The sequence below is a fragment of the Falco biarmicus genome, chromosome 9 (genome assembly GCF_023638135.1).
Source record: "Falco biarmicus isolate bFalBia1 chromosome 9, bFalBia1.pri, whole genome shotgun sequence".
NCBI lineage: Eukaryota > Metazoa > Chordata > Aves > Falconiformes > Falconidae > Falco > Falco biarmicus.
This window is the reverse complement of record NC_079296.1, coordinates 4,980,625-4,999,792: the sequence shown is the minus strand read 5'-3', so window position 1 is coordinate 4,999,792 and position 19,168 is coordinate 4,980,625. Positions and strand designations below refer to the sequence as shown.

The 19,168-nt window shown below is 47.2% G+C and overlaps 1 protein-coding gene across 15 annotated transcripts in view; it reads right to left on the bottom strand.

Moving 5' to 3' along the window:
- PRRC2B (proline rich coiled-coil 2B) overlaps window positions 1-19,168 on the bottom strand; it is a 53,113-nt gene that overhangs the window by 16,689 nt on the left and 17,256 nt on the right. For all 15 annotated transcript variants that reach the window (XR_008823803.1, XR_008823802.1, XM_056350853.1 and 12 more), the window contains exons 5-18: window positions 18,512-18,584; window positions 15,585-15,728; window positions 14,701-14,942; window positions 14,175-14,296; window positions 13,570-13,712; window positions 12,864-12,954; window positions 12,251-12,443; window positions 10,498-10,813; window positions 9,653-9,846; window positions 7,257-7,464; window positions 6,321-6,531; window positions 3,611-5,674; window positions 1,870-2,069; window positions 891-1,036 (exon numbers count right to left, since the gene is read on the bottom strand). Coding sequence is in view for 13 of the 15 variants with exons in the window: in XM_056350853.1 (XP_056206828.1) it covers window positions 891-1,036; window positions 1,870-2,069; window positions 3,611-5,674; window positions 6,321-6,531; window positions 7,257-7,464; window positions 9,653-9,846; window positions 10,498-10,813; window positions 12,251-12,443; window positions 12,864-12,954; window positions 13,570-13,712; window positions 14,175-14,296; window positions 14,701-14,942; window positions 15,585-15,728; window positions 18,512-18,584 (4,347 nt within the window). In the remaining 2 variants the exon portion in view is untranslated. The remainder of the gene's footprint in view (window positions 1-890; window positions 1,037-1,869; window positions 2,070-3,610; window positions 5,675-6,320; window positions 6,532-7,256; window positions 7,465-9,652; window positions 9,847-10,497; window positions 10,814-12,250; window positions 12,444-12,863; window positions 12,955-13,569; window positions 13,713-14,174; window positions 14,297-14,700; window positions 14,943-15,584; window positions 15,729-18,511; window positions 18,585-19,168) is intronic.

Genomic DNA, 19,168 nt, shown 5'->3' with positions numbered 1-19,168 from the left:
TCAATTAATAATTTCACAATGCAGACATGGCTCTTCGGCAGAGCCAAGATCTAAATAGAAAGAGAAGCTTATCTCAAACTGCAAGACCTTTCCCACTGCATGTTCACACATTGTCTTCAACCTGATTTTAAAGATGCCAAGCAATCAGGCTTTTATAACTTTGCTTGCAAGACTCTCTGAACCTACCGCAAGCCCTCCCTGTCAGAAAGCAACGATGCTTTTCATTTGCATTTAGTCCTCCAGATTTCACTAAGTCTCCTCACATGTCAAAACATTCTCTTATCCCCCTAGAATTTGTAGTCTTCCAGCACACACAGACAAATGTCTCCCTCCTAAACGTTACTTAAATAAACTATCCATATTGCAGGCTTAAATCTTTTCTCGTAAACCAACTCCTTCATCCTATTATGAACACAAAATTGTCAGAGCTTCTTCAAGTGTGTTCATTTCTTTCTGGTCAGGTGGCCCAGACACAAACAGGACACCTCCAGCAGGGAAGCTACCACATCCTGTTCCAGCAATAACACACGGCTGACCCAGAGTGCAGAGGTCCTCCACTCACTGCTGCCCAACATCCCACCAACTACAGCCAGCAACCGGCTTAGTGAACCAAGTTGCCTTGGATGAGGATTCACTTTAGGAAACCTTCCTTAACTCACAATTAACAATTCTGCTAGAAAACAAGAGTCAGAAATCTAACAATCTTCTTCAAACCAATGGTCCCTGCCAATCAGAGCCACATTATGCTTCCAGGCCTAATACCGGATCTGTACTACTTCAGCCAACTGCATGTTTTTCTGCTCATTCTGAACATTTTTTGGGGGCTTGTGTGTCTGACTGCAGCCCAAACAATGTATCAAGTTAAGCTTTTTTTACCTCCCATTCCTCACCTGAGCAGCCTGCTCCTTCTTCCTTCGCTCCTCTTCCAGCAAACGACGCTGCTTTTTAGTTAGAACCTCAATAAAGCCTTCACCTGCCACAGAACCTACTTCGTTCTCTTCTGCTGTGTTCGACACTCTATTATCAATGATGGTACCTGAACAAAACATGTATGGGGAAAAACACAATGCATATATGTACATACATAAAGCTTTATAACTGCAAGAGTACAGTCCAAATAGGGTCCATGCTACAGGCAAACAAGCTCAGCCAGCAGCAGCGCAGCTAAGCTTTGAAAGCTAAGCCATAGTAGTCTGCTGGCATCTATCAGTCACTTTATGCTGCAGGGCTCTGCTTTCCTCTGCCTCAAGATGAGCACACTCCAGCTGGGGAAGCTTGGGAACGTGAACCATGTGGTAACTCAGGTAACGTTAGGTGTAGTACCAATTGAAACAAACCTCACACCTTTCCAAATATTAGCAAGGACAAAGCAGGCACAGGTACTTTTGAAAACACACCCATAAGCTCTGGATGTAAAACCTCAGTTTTACAAATGGCAAAAAGCTGAGTCACAGCCTAATGCCAGTGGTTTCAGACATACTAATTCCTTGCCTCCCTGCCATGAGCTCAGACTCAATATTCCCCACTCCAGATGCTCTTTCAACCTCCTTCACACTACATAAGGTATTTTCGCCTTGAATTTTAACATTGTAGATAGAAATATGGAAATCTTCACCCTAAAAACCAGACTTTCTATAGAAGAAATATTAGAGACTGTCAGATCTGACTGAAAAAATGGGTTTAAAATTTAAGACCATCTTTGTCTTCCATGTTTTCCCTGTTTAGATACACTAGAATCTTCTTGTTTGTGTAAATAAATGGAAAAAAACTAACCTGGTATTTAAATTAACACTGGATTGAATCAATCTGGCTCAACATCAGCCACAACGTGTTACCCCTTTAAAGAAACAAACGAATGAAGAGACTCACTTCCATAACTCAGTTCAAACTGTGACAAGGCCTCTCCCTTCTCACTTGCTCTTTGGGAGGTGGATTTGGGCTCCTTCTCTGGCTTTTTACCCGGCCCCTCAGCACTCTCTGAGTTAGCATGGGAGGCCCTATCCAAGCTGTAAATGGAGTGGCTGCTCCCACCACTGGTGTTGCCAAGGCCCCCTCCTTCTTCTGGAGACCTAAAAGGAAGGAAGGGAAAGGAATTAGGTTTGTCACTAGAAGACGAGTAAAAGTAGCAAGAAGAAAACATATAGGCTCTATTTTCTTTACCAGTTTTCTAACTGCACCTCATCCTTTCCCAGCCTTTGCTCAACTGAAGTAGAGGTTAAATTCTAAGCACACAGCCCACTAAAAGGATGTTACTGGGGAAGTATGATGGAAACAGAACAGCACCTGTGTACTCATGAGTCAACCAACATACTGTCCCCACAAGAAAGCTAATACCCTGGCTTGCCCCTGCGAGGAGGGCTCTGTGCTTCTGTAGTGTTTTCTACCCTCCTCTGACACCACTCCAGTAACCTCCCTGCTCCTCTTCCAATTAACACGCATTCCTTGACAAGCATCAGGTGAGGGGAAAGGAGATCGAGAGAGGCTGGTGACACTGAGGGGAAAAAAATAAAAATTCCCATTTTGTTTCTCCCAAAATTTTTTTGCCCATTTGACCACCACCCACACATCATTCCCAAGCGTTCAACTTACAAAAAAGGCTTGGTTGAAGGAGAGGCAGGGACAGAAGCTTCCTCCTTCCCTTACTTTCCCTTTCTACCTCCATGCATCTTTCCAGACATCAGCTCTCCTCTCCCTTATTCCTATATAAGCTACTATTAGGTACTATATCCAGGAGTTGGAGCAGATGGGTCACAAGAGGACAGAAAACAAAGAACAAGTTGCCTATTTATCGGTGCTTAAACCCAGTACAGTGCAGCTGCACAAGACTTTTATCCTGTCCCTGTTAAAGGGTAACATGGGAGCTGTCAAGCTGCCCCAGGACCAATGCCCACCTAACCCAGTGTCCTGCTGAACATCAGATTTTTCACAAGACACTCGCAAAAGAATACTTAGTCCCTAGCGTCACGTTTGTCTAAAAATACTCCGAGGAAGAATTCCTCCCACCAGGCTAGGAACACATAGCACTGCTTGCCATTCATCAGCAGCCTCCGCTAAGGTCTAAGAAAATATGTGCTCAGGCAAAGCTAGGTCTGGCAATGTCACGCATCACTCACACCACAACCACCCTAGGGAGAATCCAGCTGCTCAACCTGCACAGCTCACAGGAACTTCTCCCAGGAAAACCCAACCCTCACTTCTGTGCTCGACTACATCCCACTGGGGACCCAAGACAGGAGAAGGACAATAGGTTTGGAGTTAAGGACCAGGATTCCCTCCACTATCTTTCACACCTCTAGTGAGAGGCAGTCCAGAGTGGAGCGCTGTCTCAGCCCAAAACTAAGGTAAAGAGCAGTGGCATGTGTCATGCCCACAGTGTCTCAGCAACCTCCACAAAGCTGGATTCCCAGCACAGGAGCAAAAGCATCAGTTGTAAAACAGACAATGATGAAACTCTTGGATGTCCTCAGGCTGGATAAACAGTACTGGAAGTAACCTGCACTAGATGAAAAGAAACACAGCCAACAGCTCTTCACCCACAGCCCAGCCCTTCACTCTTCTCCAATTATCTGCCTAGCAGATGACAGGCTGGTACATCAGAATGCAACTTTACCTTTTGCTTTTTATCAGTGTCCCGTTCTGCTGGCTCTCGTATCTGGAAGCTGCTCCTACACCAGTCCTGACAGACTGCTCTGCAAACCCTGCTGGCTCGGCCTTGCGGTTCTGCCGGTCGACAAGCGGCCTTTGGCTTGAGAAGCTCCTCTTCGCTAGCTCCCTCTTCTCTCCCAAGCTCGCACTCCCAAGGCCACCCTCCAGCTGGCCTTCACTCTCTGAAACGCCATCTCGCCTCTCCCGCCGCTCGCTGAAGTCACTGCTTTCAGATGCTGTCTCCCACTCTTCGTTGGCATGGTCTGATGAGTTCTGGTAGGACAGCTCAGGAGACCGTCTGCCCGAGATGCTGCTCTTCTCTGTGGCGCTCAGCTTGGGTCTCCCAGGCCACTGGCTGGGCAGCAGGTTGGGGCCTCCCTCCTCGGGGTTCCACTGGCCAACCGATTCCCTCTCTTGCCTGAGGCGCCTGAATCTTGGGGGCTTGTCTTGGCGGGGGGGACGCCGTCTCCTGAATGGTCTATTCTCTATGTTCTCCTGATCTGCTGAGTAATCCTCCTGGAAAAAGTGCCTTTTGTCATCCAGATGACTCTCATCAAAAACCCGGCTGGAGAAGGAATCCACGTGTTTATAAGAATCCTGAATGTAGTCCCTATCAGACTGCTGCCTGCTCCCAAAAGTGTCCGACTGAGAGGTGTGGCTGTACTCCTGCCACCCTGCTCCCCCGCTCCTGCCTTGCCACTGGGTGGGCTCCTTACCCATGAAACCCCTTCGCCCATAGCCAGAGTTGCTCAGCCTTGGCGGCAGTGATCTCCCAAAAGCTCTCGGAGCCCTCATCTTCGGATCCAGACTACTGTGATCATCTGAATATATTTTGTTGGACCTCCAAGACTCTTTGAAGTCTCCCTTTTTCAAATCACTGTCGTCCCTGTCCAGCACAGAGCCTTCGTTGCTGTTTTCTGAGCCCCTCTGCCGGCGACGCTTGGGGAGCTCTTCGTATTCTGACCCTTCACTGTGCGTCTCGCTCGCAATCCGGCGCCTTGGCTTGCCTCTGGGGAAGTCCTCTGGCTGGTTGAACTCCCGAAGCCCTCGCCCTCGGCTGCTCCGCTGGTTGTTATAGACTCCCCGGCTGCCCACAACAGTACCTCGGCCTCTGAAAGTGAACTCTCTGAAGCCTCTCCCTCGCCCACGCCCTTGACCTCTCCCGCCAAAGGCTTGTTCCTCATCAATGAAGATCCAGTTGTTTCTTTTTGTGGGAGGGAGATCACCAGACTCTCTGGATAATTTGTTCTCCCAAGTTCTTTCTGCCTTCTCTTCCTCTTCCTCCTCCTCTTCTTCCTCCTGGGATTTCTCAGCCTCTCGGGCAAGGCTGGCTTGGGAAGAACCTTTGTCATCCAGCAGGTAACGTGTGGAGTTCAGTAAGGCTGCAGAATCATCTGACTCACTTTCTACTTTCTGAACAGCCGCCTTCTCCTTCAGCGGGCGCGAGGTGTCCTCTCCCTCTAGTTTAACCTTCTCCATCTCTTTCTCCTTCTCTTCTACCTTGAGGGCTTTCAGGACTGGTTTTTTAATCGGGCCTGATCGCCGTGTCCTCCCCATTTGCTCCTGGTGCTGACCACTGGTGTTCCGGTTCTCAGGAGCCCACTCTGTTGTTTCTTCAGTGGGCTGTTTGGTATTAGCTCCTTCTTTCTTCCATGGGTCAGCACTGAACGACTGCTCCTCCCTGGACACTTCTTCAGCAACTTCCGCTGCAGTCTCTGCAGGTTTCTGATGGTGGCTGATATCCCAGCCATTATATTCGGGCTTCTTCTCTGCTTGGATAAAATCAGGCTCTAGGGGTGAACACCTCAAGTTTGCATGGCGGTTGCCAGCAGGACACGTCTCCTGCACGGTCTCCTGATGATGAAACAAGAGATCTTGGCCTATCCTCTGAGAAGACAGGCAGCTGTCAAAGTCTGCTTGGGCCTTCTTGTCAAAAGCATTCAAGTATTCCTCCCCTCTGTCCTCAAAGAGATCTCGCTGGGTGCTCAGAGTCTCTGGCCTTCCAGGAGAAGCTGAGTAACTGTCATTCCTGAGAAGGAAACAAACAAGAAAGTCACCTAATGCAAAGCACAGCATGTCTCGAAGGGCCCAGGCTGGGCACAAGAGGTGGAAACAAATAAATAAATTGGGGTTTGTTCTAAATCATGAGGCAATGGGCCTATAATTACCTGAATGATGGGCAGATATGCTGTGGCCCCAGGCTGTACTGCCTGGTTTGTCAAATCAATGGATGACAAAGAAAGCAGTTCCTATGACGGGCAGCAAACTTAATAAATAAAGGCAGATTCAGCCTCCAACATATGTGGAGATCTGAAAACAACGAATTGGTTTCAGGTAGTCCCAAAGAATTAGGAGACAAACTAGAATGTATCAGGATTTTTGACTCACTGTCTTCTGTACCTACCCACGTAGGTGACAAGTGCCTCTCTCCTACCAAACAGTCTCCAAGCTGGTCAGCCTCGACTGGCATCAGTCGATACAAAAACTCTGACTAGCTCAGTCTGTAAGCACCTCCACAACATAAACGCTCAACAGCATAAGGATGCTACCAGATCAGTACCTTGGCCTGTTCAGAGATATCTTTAGGGTCAACTCTACACCTGCTTTTCAGGAGGAGGTGACTTATGGTAGCACCTCCCATCACAGCACGCATGACAGGGGAGTTCTGCACTCACCTGGCATGCAGCCCCTCCATGGTCATGTTATCAGCCTGTTTTTGATGTGACAGGGAGTACCCTTTGCTCTGCAGAGATGCGTAGCTCTCCTGGCCCCACACTGGCACAGGGTCCAAAGGAACAGTTTTCCTTTCTGCCTGACAATTCTGATCTTCAGACCGACAGCTGCTCCCACCGATGGAATCCTGCTGAATCATGGGCTTCATAATTCCTGGTCACGACAAGAGTTCATACCATTAAACGCTAGGATCTCATAGCCAAGAAGAATTAACAACCCACAGCTAGCTTGACTCTCCTTCCTTCCAGGGCAGCAGGTGACTGCAGCCATGGAAACCTTTCTGGTAGCAGGAAGCCTGTGCTTGGGAGAAACACCAGGAGTGATACAGAGGTGATGCAGCTTTCGGAGCCCAGCCTGCACAGAACACTCACACCATCGCTAGCTTGGAAGCAAGCAGGTGTTTGAAAACAATCTCCTACAAACTCAAGGGAATTATTTATACACCCTGATGTTCATATTCATACCTCTGAAAATCAGTAACAAGGTAGAAAGGTGCTAGGAGCACACAGCTCAGGAACTACAGGATTTCTCCATCACATTTCTTGAAGGGAGTCTATTAAAGTTTCCCATGATTACAGTAACTCTCAAAGTGATCCTTCTCCTCCAAGGGACAAGATCTGCTTTTACATTCACTAAGGCTCCCAGGCTGTTAGGGGAGATCTCCCCTTGCAGTGCAGGGGATGGACAGGCAGGTGACCTCCCTCCCAACCTCCTCTGTTCCCTCACCAGTTCTCACTGCAACCAACTGTCATCCCTAGAGAAGGCCAATCACAGCCAGCAAACCCTGGACAGAGGTTAAGATGGGTGAAGCACAGCAGCTTTCCAGATATGGGCTAAATCAACAGCCACGATAAAGGGAAACACTGAAAACACCTTACCTGAAGGGTGAAGAGCTGAAGGGTAGAAATCCACAGGGGTGCGACTCTGGGCCATGCGAGGGTCCATGTAAGAGGGCATCATCATCCAGCGAGGATCAAAGCCAAGCATCTGGGGGTGCGGTGGGTAGAATGTCCGTTGGGGATGGGAATGGGATGGGGGAGGATAGACTTGCTGCTGCTGCCAGTGCTGCATCTTGTAGAGCTGCTCCTGCAGGGAAGAGGATGGGCTGTTTGACATGAACGGTCATGGTGCCAGGAATCACGCTCACAAACTGACCAGCCAAAGGAAACCATATTCCATGTATTAAAGGCTAAGAACAGATCAGATGGGAGGGCAGAGCAGATAAGGAGATAAGCAGATAATTCACTACCAACTGGGAACGTGGTAGTTGTCATTACTCTCTAAATACCCAGAACAGCAAGAATATGTTGCAGTCCGAATATCACACCACTATGGGCCAGACTAGGCAGTGAAATGCAAGGGCATCAGCTTCAAGACTGGAGTTTGCATTTACTGATGCTTCCATGGGACACAGGACAGCTTCCTGTCAAACACAATTTCCTAACTGGAACCAAATACTTCAGAAGATGTTGCTCCTTGGAGGAAATGCAATTATAAGTTGTTTAGTGTGCATATGCATTAGTTCTATTCACGTTAGCTGAGCAGATTAGATAAGAACAACCTAAACTCAATTAAGAAAGCTATTAATGTCTTACAGTATTTCCTGTGCAGGCTCCAGAGATGGGTGGACACTTTAGGGCTGTTTCCCACCTCCAACGTGGCCAGTCCACCTTTGTTTAGCTGAGGACTGTCATGACGTTAATTTGATTTGACATTTAACTTTTGCTAAAGGTCCAAGGACCACCTGTATTTGAAGGAGGTTTTGTGTACCAAAAAAAGCTTTCAAAAGGTAAACAGCTTCAATTAATATAGAATACATCTATTTACCTGTCAATCTTTCCACCACCTTTTACTAAGCTTACAACAGTGTCAGATACTGTAACTGTTTATAAAAAAGCCAATCCCCTACTGCAGAGCAAGAGAGATACCCTTAAATCTGAACCTGACATATCATTGCAGCAAGAGAGAAACTCCGATAAATGCAAAGATCATATCTGAATTATCTAGTGCTCCAAATGATACAAAGACTATTTTTTATTCTGTTCTTTTCATGGAACCGTTGCTACCAAAGCAGCAACACAAGCCAGTCAAAATACACACTGCCTCATACATACTAACGACAGAGAGGGTCAGAGGAAATAAAATTAAAATTTCATGTTGTTCCAGTAGCAATGATCTGTGGTATTATTAGCATGGCAGCAAAGACGTCCAATTCTTTTTAGTTTAAGAGCACCTCTTTTGAAGAGTAACATTAGCAGCGCTTGCTGCTGTATGTTTGAATCATGAAAATGTCAACTGCCCAGCAACAAGCACAGGGGAACATCCATAAAGGAGCAATTACTGAGCTTCCAAGCAAAAGCCAAACATGAGCTCTTCACTAAGGTTTGCAGCAGCATTGATTATACCTCATTTCAAGTAGTTATTCTATGAAGAATGGCAATTAACTTTGCATTATCTCAAGCCTAAATATTCTGTCCCTTGGTTTGACTCGGCTGCCCTAAGGAGGCTCACTGCATCTCAAAGATGAGCTGAACAACATGCACGGCGCATACAGCACTGTAAGGCTGGGCAAAATGCAAGACATACAAAGCAGTGCAGGCTGTCTCAGAACTCCAAAGGTTTTCCTTTCCCTTGGCCTGTATATTCAAATCCCCATCACTGCAGCAGTGTTGAAGAACAGCAGCTCTCCTCTTGTACCAGGGAATAAGAACCAATGTCCACCAAGTTCACTGCCAGCCAAAGGCATGAGAGACTTCACTGGAGCAGGCCTACAGCAAGCACCAAGCTAGCCACTGCTACTCTCCTGACTCTGGATGTGGGAAGGGGAACACCCCCAGCTTCCCCTGCAGACACATTTGCAAACCAGGGCTCTGCTACAAACCACAGTCCTAGGATTTCACATTGCCAGGAGACACCCAGACAACTGGGCAAGACAAGTCAACGTTTCTGACGGCAGCGTCTAGTTTCTTCCCAGGCAAGTGACAAACCTGGCTTGCCCACACCTCGCCCCAGACACAGAAAGCCCCAACCGCAATAGCTGCTGCACCACAGGGTGTGCATAAAATTCACATAATCTCACAAAAGCCCTTTCACCCCTGTCAGACAGGATGCACCTGCAATCAAAAGTACTGAAAAAGGCCAGGGTAAAACCCCCATGCATCAACTCCCAGCCTAAAGACAGTTGGTTAGTTAGTGCTGATGGTGGTGAGAATAAAGCAAACAACGGTTTGGGGAGGGTCCAAAGGAAGAGAGGTGGGAGCGTCACACCTATTACCTGCTGCTGTTGCTGCTGCTGCCTCTGGAACCGTGGGGGAAGAGACTTCTGGTATTTGTTGAATTCTTGTGCTGGGGAGGGAGCTTCTCTGAGCTCCTCCTCACTGTTGCTTTGGGCTGCTGCTGCTGCTGGGGCAGGAGTCTCCTCTTCCAGATAGCCCACAGAGACATCCTGTGTGTGAAACTCAGCAGTTGCTGCAGAGAAGAAAACAAGCTTTGAAGAGCTGTGCTTGCACAGGGCTTGTGAGTGCACCACCACACCACAACACACACGGGTGTGGGCATGCCCTGACTGCATTACATGGTTGAACTCAATTACAATCATATACAGTGCATCACACCCAATCTCCCTGATTTGCCTTGACAGCTCTAGAGGGCTAAAATACCTTATTTTAGTGATAAATTCCAAGACCCTCCTCTGCCATCAGCCTTCTGCTTAAGCACTGGGGGGAATAAAGTCCATTTCTCCTGTTACTCCTTAAACCTTAAGCACTTACTGATAACCCATTTTCTGATCTGTGGCCCATAAGTACTTTCTTAGTATCATCATCCAATCATAAGGAGATCAAGAGGCCTGTTCCAACAAGCTCTCTGCCAACACAGATGACTGAGCACGGATAAAGGCAACCAAAGAAGTCTACAGTTACTTTAATAGGATTTTTTTTTAAATGAACCTTCATCACCAATCCAAAATACTCTGCAGATTACATGCAGCTGCTCTCTCAAGTGCAGCTGAAGTACCCTCTCAACACTCCCTCCCAGGAACTCTCCCACACTTCAGGTAAGAGATCAGCACAAGAGCAAAAAAGCAGTGTTTATAAGGCGAGGCAAGCGATGTTTCTGTACCTCTACGGAAAGCGTGGCCATTCTCTTGCACAGCATTTTTCTCTGTGCTTGGGGGTCGCAGGTCTTCATTCTCTGTGTGTTTCTGTGTCTCCCCACTCTTCTGAGCCAGTTTGCATTTCTGATCAAGTTGCTTCAACTTTGCAGCACAGGCTGCCAGCCGCTCCTCCCTGGCTCGCCGCTCCTCCTCCTCCCGCCGCCTCCTGGCTCTCTCGACAGCCTCAGAGATCTCGGAGTGCACAAACTTCTGTCTCAGTGGCACCTTTTCTTCTTTATCCTCGAGGGACTGCTGTCTGAGAATACTTCCCAGTGGGGGCTTCTGCCAAAGGAAAAACATTCCTCAATAAGCATGACCCACACATCTGTATCTTCAGCTTTGCAACCCAGGCCCAGAAAGTCCCCTCCCCTCTGCCCTCATGCACACAAATCCCCCTTTTGGTGGGGGGAGTTACTGCTATCTGGTTCAATAGCTCCATCTTCTCACTGTCTGACAACCCCACTGCTCTGGGCTGGATTAAATTTCTTTTCTCTAGTGTGAGTGCTATGCAGATGTGTAGTAGGTTTGCATGGCAAGGTTTTGGTAGCAGGGAGGCTACAGGGGTGGCTTCTGTGAGAAGATGTCAGATGCTTCCCTCATGTCCAATGGAGCCAATGCCAGCCAGCTCCAAGACAGAAACACCGCTGGCCAAGGGCAAGCTAATCAGCAACAGTGGTAGCGCCTCTGTGATAGTATATTAAGAAGGCAAAAAAAACCATCTGCGCCAGCAGGAGAGAAGAATGAGACTATGCAAGAACAACTCTGCAGACACCCAGGTCAGTGCAGGAGGCAGGAGATGCTCCAGGTGCTGGAGCAGAGATTCCCCTGCAGCTTGTGGTAAAGACCCTGGTGAGGCAGGCTGGCCCCTGCAGCCCCTGGAGGTTAACGGTGGAGGAGATATCCACCTGCAGCCCATGGAGGACTCCACAACGGAGCAGGTGGATGCCCGAAGGTGGCTGTGACCCATGGGAAGCCCGTGCTGAAGCATGTTTGCTGGCAGGACTTGTGGACCCATGGAGAGAGGAGCACAGACTGGACCTGGTTTGCTGGTAGGACTTGTGACTCCGCAGGGAAGCCACGCTGGAGCAGCCTGTTCCTGAAGGACTGCACCCCGTGGAAGGGACCCACGCTGGAGCAGTGTGTGAAGAACTGCAGCCTGTGGGAAGGACTCATGTTGGAGGAGTTCATGGAAAACTGTCTCGCATGGGATGGGCCCCATGCTGGAGCAGCAGAAGAGGATGAGGAAGGAGTGGCAGAAACAATGTGTGATGAACTGACTATAACCCCTGTTCCGCTGCACCACTTGGGAGGAGGAGGAGGTAGAGAATTAAATTAAGCCCAAGAAGAAGGGAGGGGTAGGGGGAAGTTGGTTTTCTAATTTGAATGGTAACAAATTAAACAGATTTTCCCCAAATCGAGTCTGTTTTGCCCATGACTGCAATTGCTGAGTGATCTCCCTGTCCTTATCTTAACACACAAGCCTTTTATTGTATTTCCTCTCCCCTGTCTGGTTGAGGAGGGGAGTGATGGAGCAGTTTTGGTGGGCACCTGGCATTCAGCCAGAGTCAAACCACAAGATTAATTCCTCTCCAGCTGGATACAAACTAAGAATTGAGGAATTCATCAGCATCCCGCTTTCAGTAAAACATCAAACTGGCCTTGAGGACAGTGATGCATCACACCCAGCCGCACAAGCCCACTTACGTGAGTTCAACCTACCTGGTATTCAGAAGCAGAGCTCCAGCCATTCACCTTCCTGGGAGGCTGCTGTGAATCCTGCACTTTCCGGACTGAGCGGGACAAACCGACTGAATCACCCCAATTCTTTCCTTCCTCCAAGGTGTGTTTGACATCTGCACTGTCTGCAGAGCTCAGGGACAACTGTCTTTGCCTTCTGGGATCCCAGTTGTTCCTGTCATAGAAACAGCTTTGCTATTACATTTGCTACTTCCCTCAAAAAGCACTTGCAGTCTTATCGAGTGACAAGAGGCAACTAACTGTAACAGAAAAGAAAGACCAAAAAACCAAAAAAAACCAGAACAACCAATGTACAGTCCCTCTTAAGGTACATAAGAGTTACCACCACTATTGTGCAGCAGGATAAAGGTGAGACACAGAAAGGGGAGGAAGAAAAAAGCCTGACATCCAGGCACTCAGCCTCAAGGCTTACGCACATCCTTGAAGCCCACTCAAACAATGACCAGTGGAATCAACAAAGTCACAGTATGAATCAGGGGGATCAAGCCTCAACATTTAGAACAAGTTTTAGAAAGATCCTGGTATTGTTTACTTTTACTGGAACAAATGTAGGTACAAATACAGCCCTTCTTACCACTTCTGTCGTCCATCTTTAAGAGTTTCTTCCTCTTCCTCATCTTCACTGAATTTCAGTTTCTCAGAGTAATCCACTTCATCATGAATGCCTACAAAGGCAGGATTGGAGAAGGGATATAAGACAAGAAAGAAACAGGTCCCTTGTCCTGATAAAGCTTACGCCCACTCTGGCACTAAATCAGAGAGTGCACAGGCTTGGCATAAACTACTTGGAAAACCCAACATCCACTACAGGTACTGGAAACTATGTGAGTAGTATGGACCCACAATGCTGAACAGTTAGGCTGGTCCCAGAAGAGGAGCCACAAGCAGTCTGGGAATGGGGGCTACAAATGAGGAGACAGCCATCAAGCTAGACCGTGTGTAACTGGATACTAAAGGCCATGCCTGAAAAGGTAGGACTAACCCTTCTTCCCAGCAGCCACAGTGCTATCCCCCTGCTGTTTGGTGTTTTCAGCTTTTAGGAGTCTTCAGATCCAGTTCCTTGAGTACAGTGGATTGGAAAGATCAGAAGGATCCATTGTGTCATCATTTACACCAGCAGCAATTTCACAACTACACAGACCACTCTGCTTACCCTCCTTTCTGGGGGAGTGAAACAGAGCCACCAGAATATTCTGGCTATTTCATGCTTCAGGGAGGAGTAACTCCTTTGCTTCACCTCCTAAGTTGTTGCTTGAAGCTACAGAATAGAAGCACTTTACCTGCCCATCCATCATCCGCATCAGTGTCTAGTTCATCTAGCCCCTTTAGGTTCTCCGCATTGATAATGGTGGGCCGGGGCGCTCTCTCTACTTGCTGCCGAACTGGACGTGTTAGGCGAGACAGGTTGAGCCTGTTCTCTTTTCTACAGGGAAATGCAAAGAAATGGTTAGAAATGGCAAACAGTAAAGATAAGAATGTAGAGCTATGTTTGTAACAGTGAATCAGTCCTTTTCTACAACGCACTCATATAAAATGGCTCCAAGTTTCTCATCCTGCCCAGCAAAGCTTCTTTCCCTTGTCTACCTAGTACCCACTTCCCAGGGCCTACAGATCAGAGCTGCAGCTCTTCCAGCCCGGGATCACACACAACTACTTCTCATGTCCACCTACTCTTCAGACACACAGTGCTTATAGTCCTGCAATCTTTCAAATGCTGCTGTAGCTGGAGCAAAGCACTGCTCCTTTGGGTAAAGCTCAGGTTTCCTCTGTGGCTGCCTGCAGCTTCACCCACACAACTGGATCCTTGGCCCAAATTCTTCTACAGTTTAAGGTCCATGTCACACCCTGAACCTGCCTCTCAATGGGACAGTCATGGCAGCCTTACCCATCCTGGTCATTCATCTGGTATTGTCTGAAAGGTACCCGGGGCTCAAGCCGAAGCTGAGGAAGGGGGAAAGACCCTCGGTCCAGCGATGCAGGGGTCTCAGATGGCTGTTGTGGACACATCTGGAACAAGGCAAAGCAGAATAGTCTGCTTTTTCTCCTTGCCACAGGAATGCTTACCCAGATTAGGTTACAACATGAGCATAGTAGCTACATCTACACAAAGGGGAAACAAACATTTCACATCTGGCTGCCTAACAGGCCACGTGCTAATGGTTACCCTCTCCAGCTCTAGAGGGAAAGCAGCGACTTTTCCTTGGGCTGAGCAAGGCTGCGCTACACTAGTCTAGCATGGAAGAGTAAATGCACAACAGACTAAACCAAAAATAGCAAGAGAAGGATCCTTGAGCAAGCCCTGGGAACCAACTGAGAGTCCAGAAAACAAGTATCTCAGCTGACTTCTTGAACCCACACACACTTTATAACAAGCAAGGACATTACACAGCTACAGGGAAAGAGCAACTTACAAAAGCAGGTAGCATGTCATGGTATGTAGGTGGTTGGTAGACATTTCCCATGAACTGCGAAGCCCCTTTGCGGACAGGCTGAGCTGGGCGGAGAGACGGCTCCTTCGGATCGCTGGCACTCACTGAGGAGGGGGCTCCGTCTCCGGTGCTAGACGTCTTGCTGCCCAGCTCAGCAGGGGAGGCGGTCAGAGATGTGGCAGAGGTTATGTTCCTCCCACCGCCCTCCCTCCAACTGGTGACATCTGGAAAGGAGGTAGTAATTATGTTAATATTTGTGAATGCAAACAGTCACTCTGCCAGAAAGTCTTGAAACCTCAAATACTCTTGTCAAGCCCTAACTACAACAATCATGTGGAAAATCAGGGATGAAGGAAAATTTCCAAAGTGTTTGTTTTTCCAAGAGACTAGCAGCACCAGCCATCACTAAGTAATTGCTGCACCAGTGGTTATTTGACAATAACCCTAAATTCCAACCATCTCTGCTCGCCATTGCCACAGTCCGTAGTACCCTGCAGAATTAAGGGCAGTTAGATCACGTACAAAGAGAAGCCACGTTACACCACCTGCTCATTTCACTTATGACTGCCCTAGCCCAGCAGGAGGGGGCCTGCTTTGCAACATCACAGAGCAATTTTTATTAAACAATGTAGATGGCAGTCCATACTTGGCTCTCTGGACCACAGAACTCAGCCAGTGAACATCAGCACTACATGCAAATCTGTGGTTATTTGCTAAGTAGCTTGACACGTGAGCTCATAAGAAGATAAAAGGAAACGTAAGGATGGAATATCTGAAACTCCTGTGAACCGGCATCCCCCTGACCAAAACACTGTCTATGGGATTATGAACTGGGGTAAGGCAGAAAGACACAATCATTCCCTTACTCTGGGGGCGGAGGCTTGGTCCTGGCCCATACGACGGATCTAAGGCGCCCTTTTCTTTGCCAACCTTGTCTTGCTCGCCAGCTGCTTTCAGCGTTGGAAATTCCTCGGGAGAGAAGGATAACAGTCGGCTTGAGGCCCTTGAACCTGTCAGACAAGTAAGTGTGGGAGTCAGAGATCTTTCTACTCTTTCAATTCCTTTATAAGATGAGCCTGGAAATGCGATTCCTGAGAATCTGGGCCTCCAGCATATTTAAACCCAAATTACTATCATACCAGCACCTCAGCTCACATCCAAAACACTCTTAGACGCTGTCACCAACACAACACCACATGTCCTAACCCAGTACTCCCACACTCTTTAACTTGGGATCTTCATTTAAATTCTCACGTTCAACAAAGTCAGACTGAACTTTCTCAGTCTACAATTATTTTTGTAAAGTGCAAAATTCAGACTGAGGCAGAGATATACATTCTGCAAGATTGCTTATAGATGATACCCTGTTATCAAGTATTTGACATTTCTATTCAGATTCTTCCTGCTCAGATCTCACTCTACCAGGGAAGTCTATTATTAAGATTTCTGGCAATATCCTCAGTGAAAGACCACAGATAAAGACCAACTGCTTTATGCTATATCCCACACTCCACCCTGCTGCAGCATTTTTAAGATGCAGATCACTGGCCAGATCAGGCCAGATTCATTTCCAGTCATCGGCAAATTGTTTTGCCGAGTCATCGGCCACCCTAGAATGACAGCTTTCTGTCCGTTTTAAAGATCTGTCAGTGACTGCAAAACAAAACACAGCAATTCTAAATCTGTTGGCAAGATAACACTGAATCAAAGGAAATTGCCAGCATCACTGCACTACTAAACATTAAAAAAATCACTTTTTTGAGAACTGTTTCTTGCTGTTACTTGGCTAATGATCTTTTTAAAAAGGCATTTCAGAATTACCGTGTTAGAAGTATCAGCAATGAGTACTGAAGACCTGACAGGAGATTCACATCTATCTTTACCCTTCCTTGCCCTAAGGAGTCAAGAAGGATTGCCATAAGTCGTTTTCACTTTCTAGAACTTGCATACTGCACAAGACCTCCCACCTGAAGATTTCCAGGGAAGGCACTGCAAATATTACACATAACATCTTCAAATACTTTGGTCAGATTAGACATTTCTCAAATACTCGACAAAATACACGAGATGTGCCAAGAGTTCTGATTTCTACTGCATTATTCTACTGAACCAGAATGGCAATAAGAGTATTAACAACATGTAAATGTCCTCCAGGGGAGACTTCCACCCTCCAGGAAAGGCTGCACAATGCAGTGACTGTTAACGTGCAGGCATCAACAATTTGCACTCTAACACTAGATAGCATATCACACCGATAAAAGTTCAGTTCATCTTTTTTTTCCTCCAAATGCTCCTTAATACAGAACACACAGTCATGGAGCAGTTCATGATTAATTTACCAGACGGCATTTCTTCAGGATACGCCCTCCAACAAAGATTTTACAGCAGCAATACCTAAACGACAGCAAAGAACGAAAGACTTTCTTCTTTGTCAATAAATTAGAAACTGCTGTATTAGCTTAGAAGGAAAACCAATTGTTCAATGCCACTGGAGAAGAGGTGCAAGAATGGGATGGCCTAAGAAGTCCTTTCTGCCAGATTTTTGATGCTTCTGTGATTCAATTACCTTCTAATTAAGCTGCTTTTAGCCACATATGCAACTCTCTTCTTGGGTTGAGAACTCTACATTGTGTGACCTAGAATGAGTTTTCAGAGTCTTTTAAGAACACTGTTAGACAATCAGCTTTCAAAACGACTGTACAGGAGGTCCACACAGCAACAGTCTCAAGAAAGTACCAAATAAGACACAGTCTTTGCACTGGCCACCAACCTCAGGCAAGCACAAGTCTCTGCTTTTAGCCTTTGAGAAATGCTCTCTCATTAAGGGACTCATTTACTTTAGGATGAACTTGTCCCCTCCATCTCTGCAATCTGCAGCTGTCTCGATTCTTTCAAATCTCTGCAATTTCATTCAACAATGGAATGGTTCCAGGTCTGTTCACATTGAAACAGTGGAACGGAGCTATTACTCTCACTACAGTTTTAATGATAGTACCCAGGGCAGCTGGAAACCACCTCCTGTGTGGAAATGGATGCATCTGAAGACAACTAAACTCCCCATTTATGTTAACACTGCTTCAAGATCCTCGGTCAGAGAGAAGCCACTAGCAGCACAGTTACTCAGGGAGACCTAATAGAAAGGCTTCAGCCAAGGTGTAAGCAAGTGCATGCTGCAACAGCTTCAACGCCACTTCCACCCCTGACATTGCAACACCCTTGGACCAAGGATGCTGCATACAGCCTTCTCGAGTATTATTACAACCTCACTTTTGACCACCTAATTAGGTGAAGCTCTCCATGCGGCTAGCCATGGAGATCTCTACATTTCTAGTCTCCAGTGTACTCTTCTCCTTTCTTCTTTTGGTCTACACCAATCTCTCCCCCCTCCTACTCCGTTTTCTGCACCTTCACTACATATTGCTCTGGGCTGACAGAAGATGCTTATGAGGAGGCAAATGTTTCCCTTCTTCAAAACCTTCACCTCCCAGAACTCCCTACTGCTTCCCAAGTGCATGAATCATCCTGGTTCAAGGTGGCAATGAGACACATTCTGTTCAAGCTATGTCTTGCACTGGCAGACCTGAACAGATGCAGTTGCATCATTCAAGCCAACACAATACACAGATTGAAATCAAGACTCGTAAAACCTCACTGCACTGTAAGCAAGACAGCTGTGTCCCATTCCACACCAGCCTAGACAGGGAGGGCAGGAAGAAATGGAGTCCATCCCATATCATGCCTGTCTGGGAGAAGCAGGCACATACCCAGCTCCACTTCTGTTTATCATACTCACCACCTTCTTGTCCTGCTGGCTTTCCATTCAGCTGTGCCCATGACTTTGGTCCACCTGGCACTGAATTTGTACTCTGAGAACAAAACAAAACACAAAAAAGCCCTGATGCCCACAGATCAGTGAAGTCTCGTAACTGTTTCTCATTTCCTGGCTGGCACCTGCTACAATTCAGACCTCTAGGTCACCCCAGATGTCACTAGATACCACAGGTCTCCCCATCTTCTTGTTGGGGCTAAAGTTAGCTGCTCCCAACTATGGTGTACTATGATGCTACAGCAAAAAAGTCCTCTCCTCTGTCCTGCCTCTGATCTCTCCTCTGCTCACCTTCACCAACTATTTTCTCAAACTATTCCTTGTGACTTCCTCCCTCTAATCAAGCTTTCCCTTTGTTCTGTTGCATTTTCCCAAATGGTCCCTCTTAATCTTCCAGATTTGTTCCATGCTACACCTCAGCTTGAAGGCTACCCTACTTTCTCATGCATTAACCACTCTTCTCTTCAAAACAGAACTCCTGTCCTGATTTCCCTGAACCTCAAGGGCTGGGAAATTTTTTTTAAAGTAAAAGTGTGAATTCTGCAGCACAGAGGGGCCAGGTCCCTGCACTCTCTGTGGAAGCTTTCTTACTTGCCAGTAGCTTTCTCAGGTCCTGACACTGGC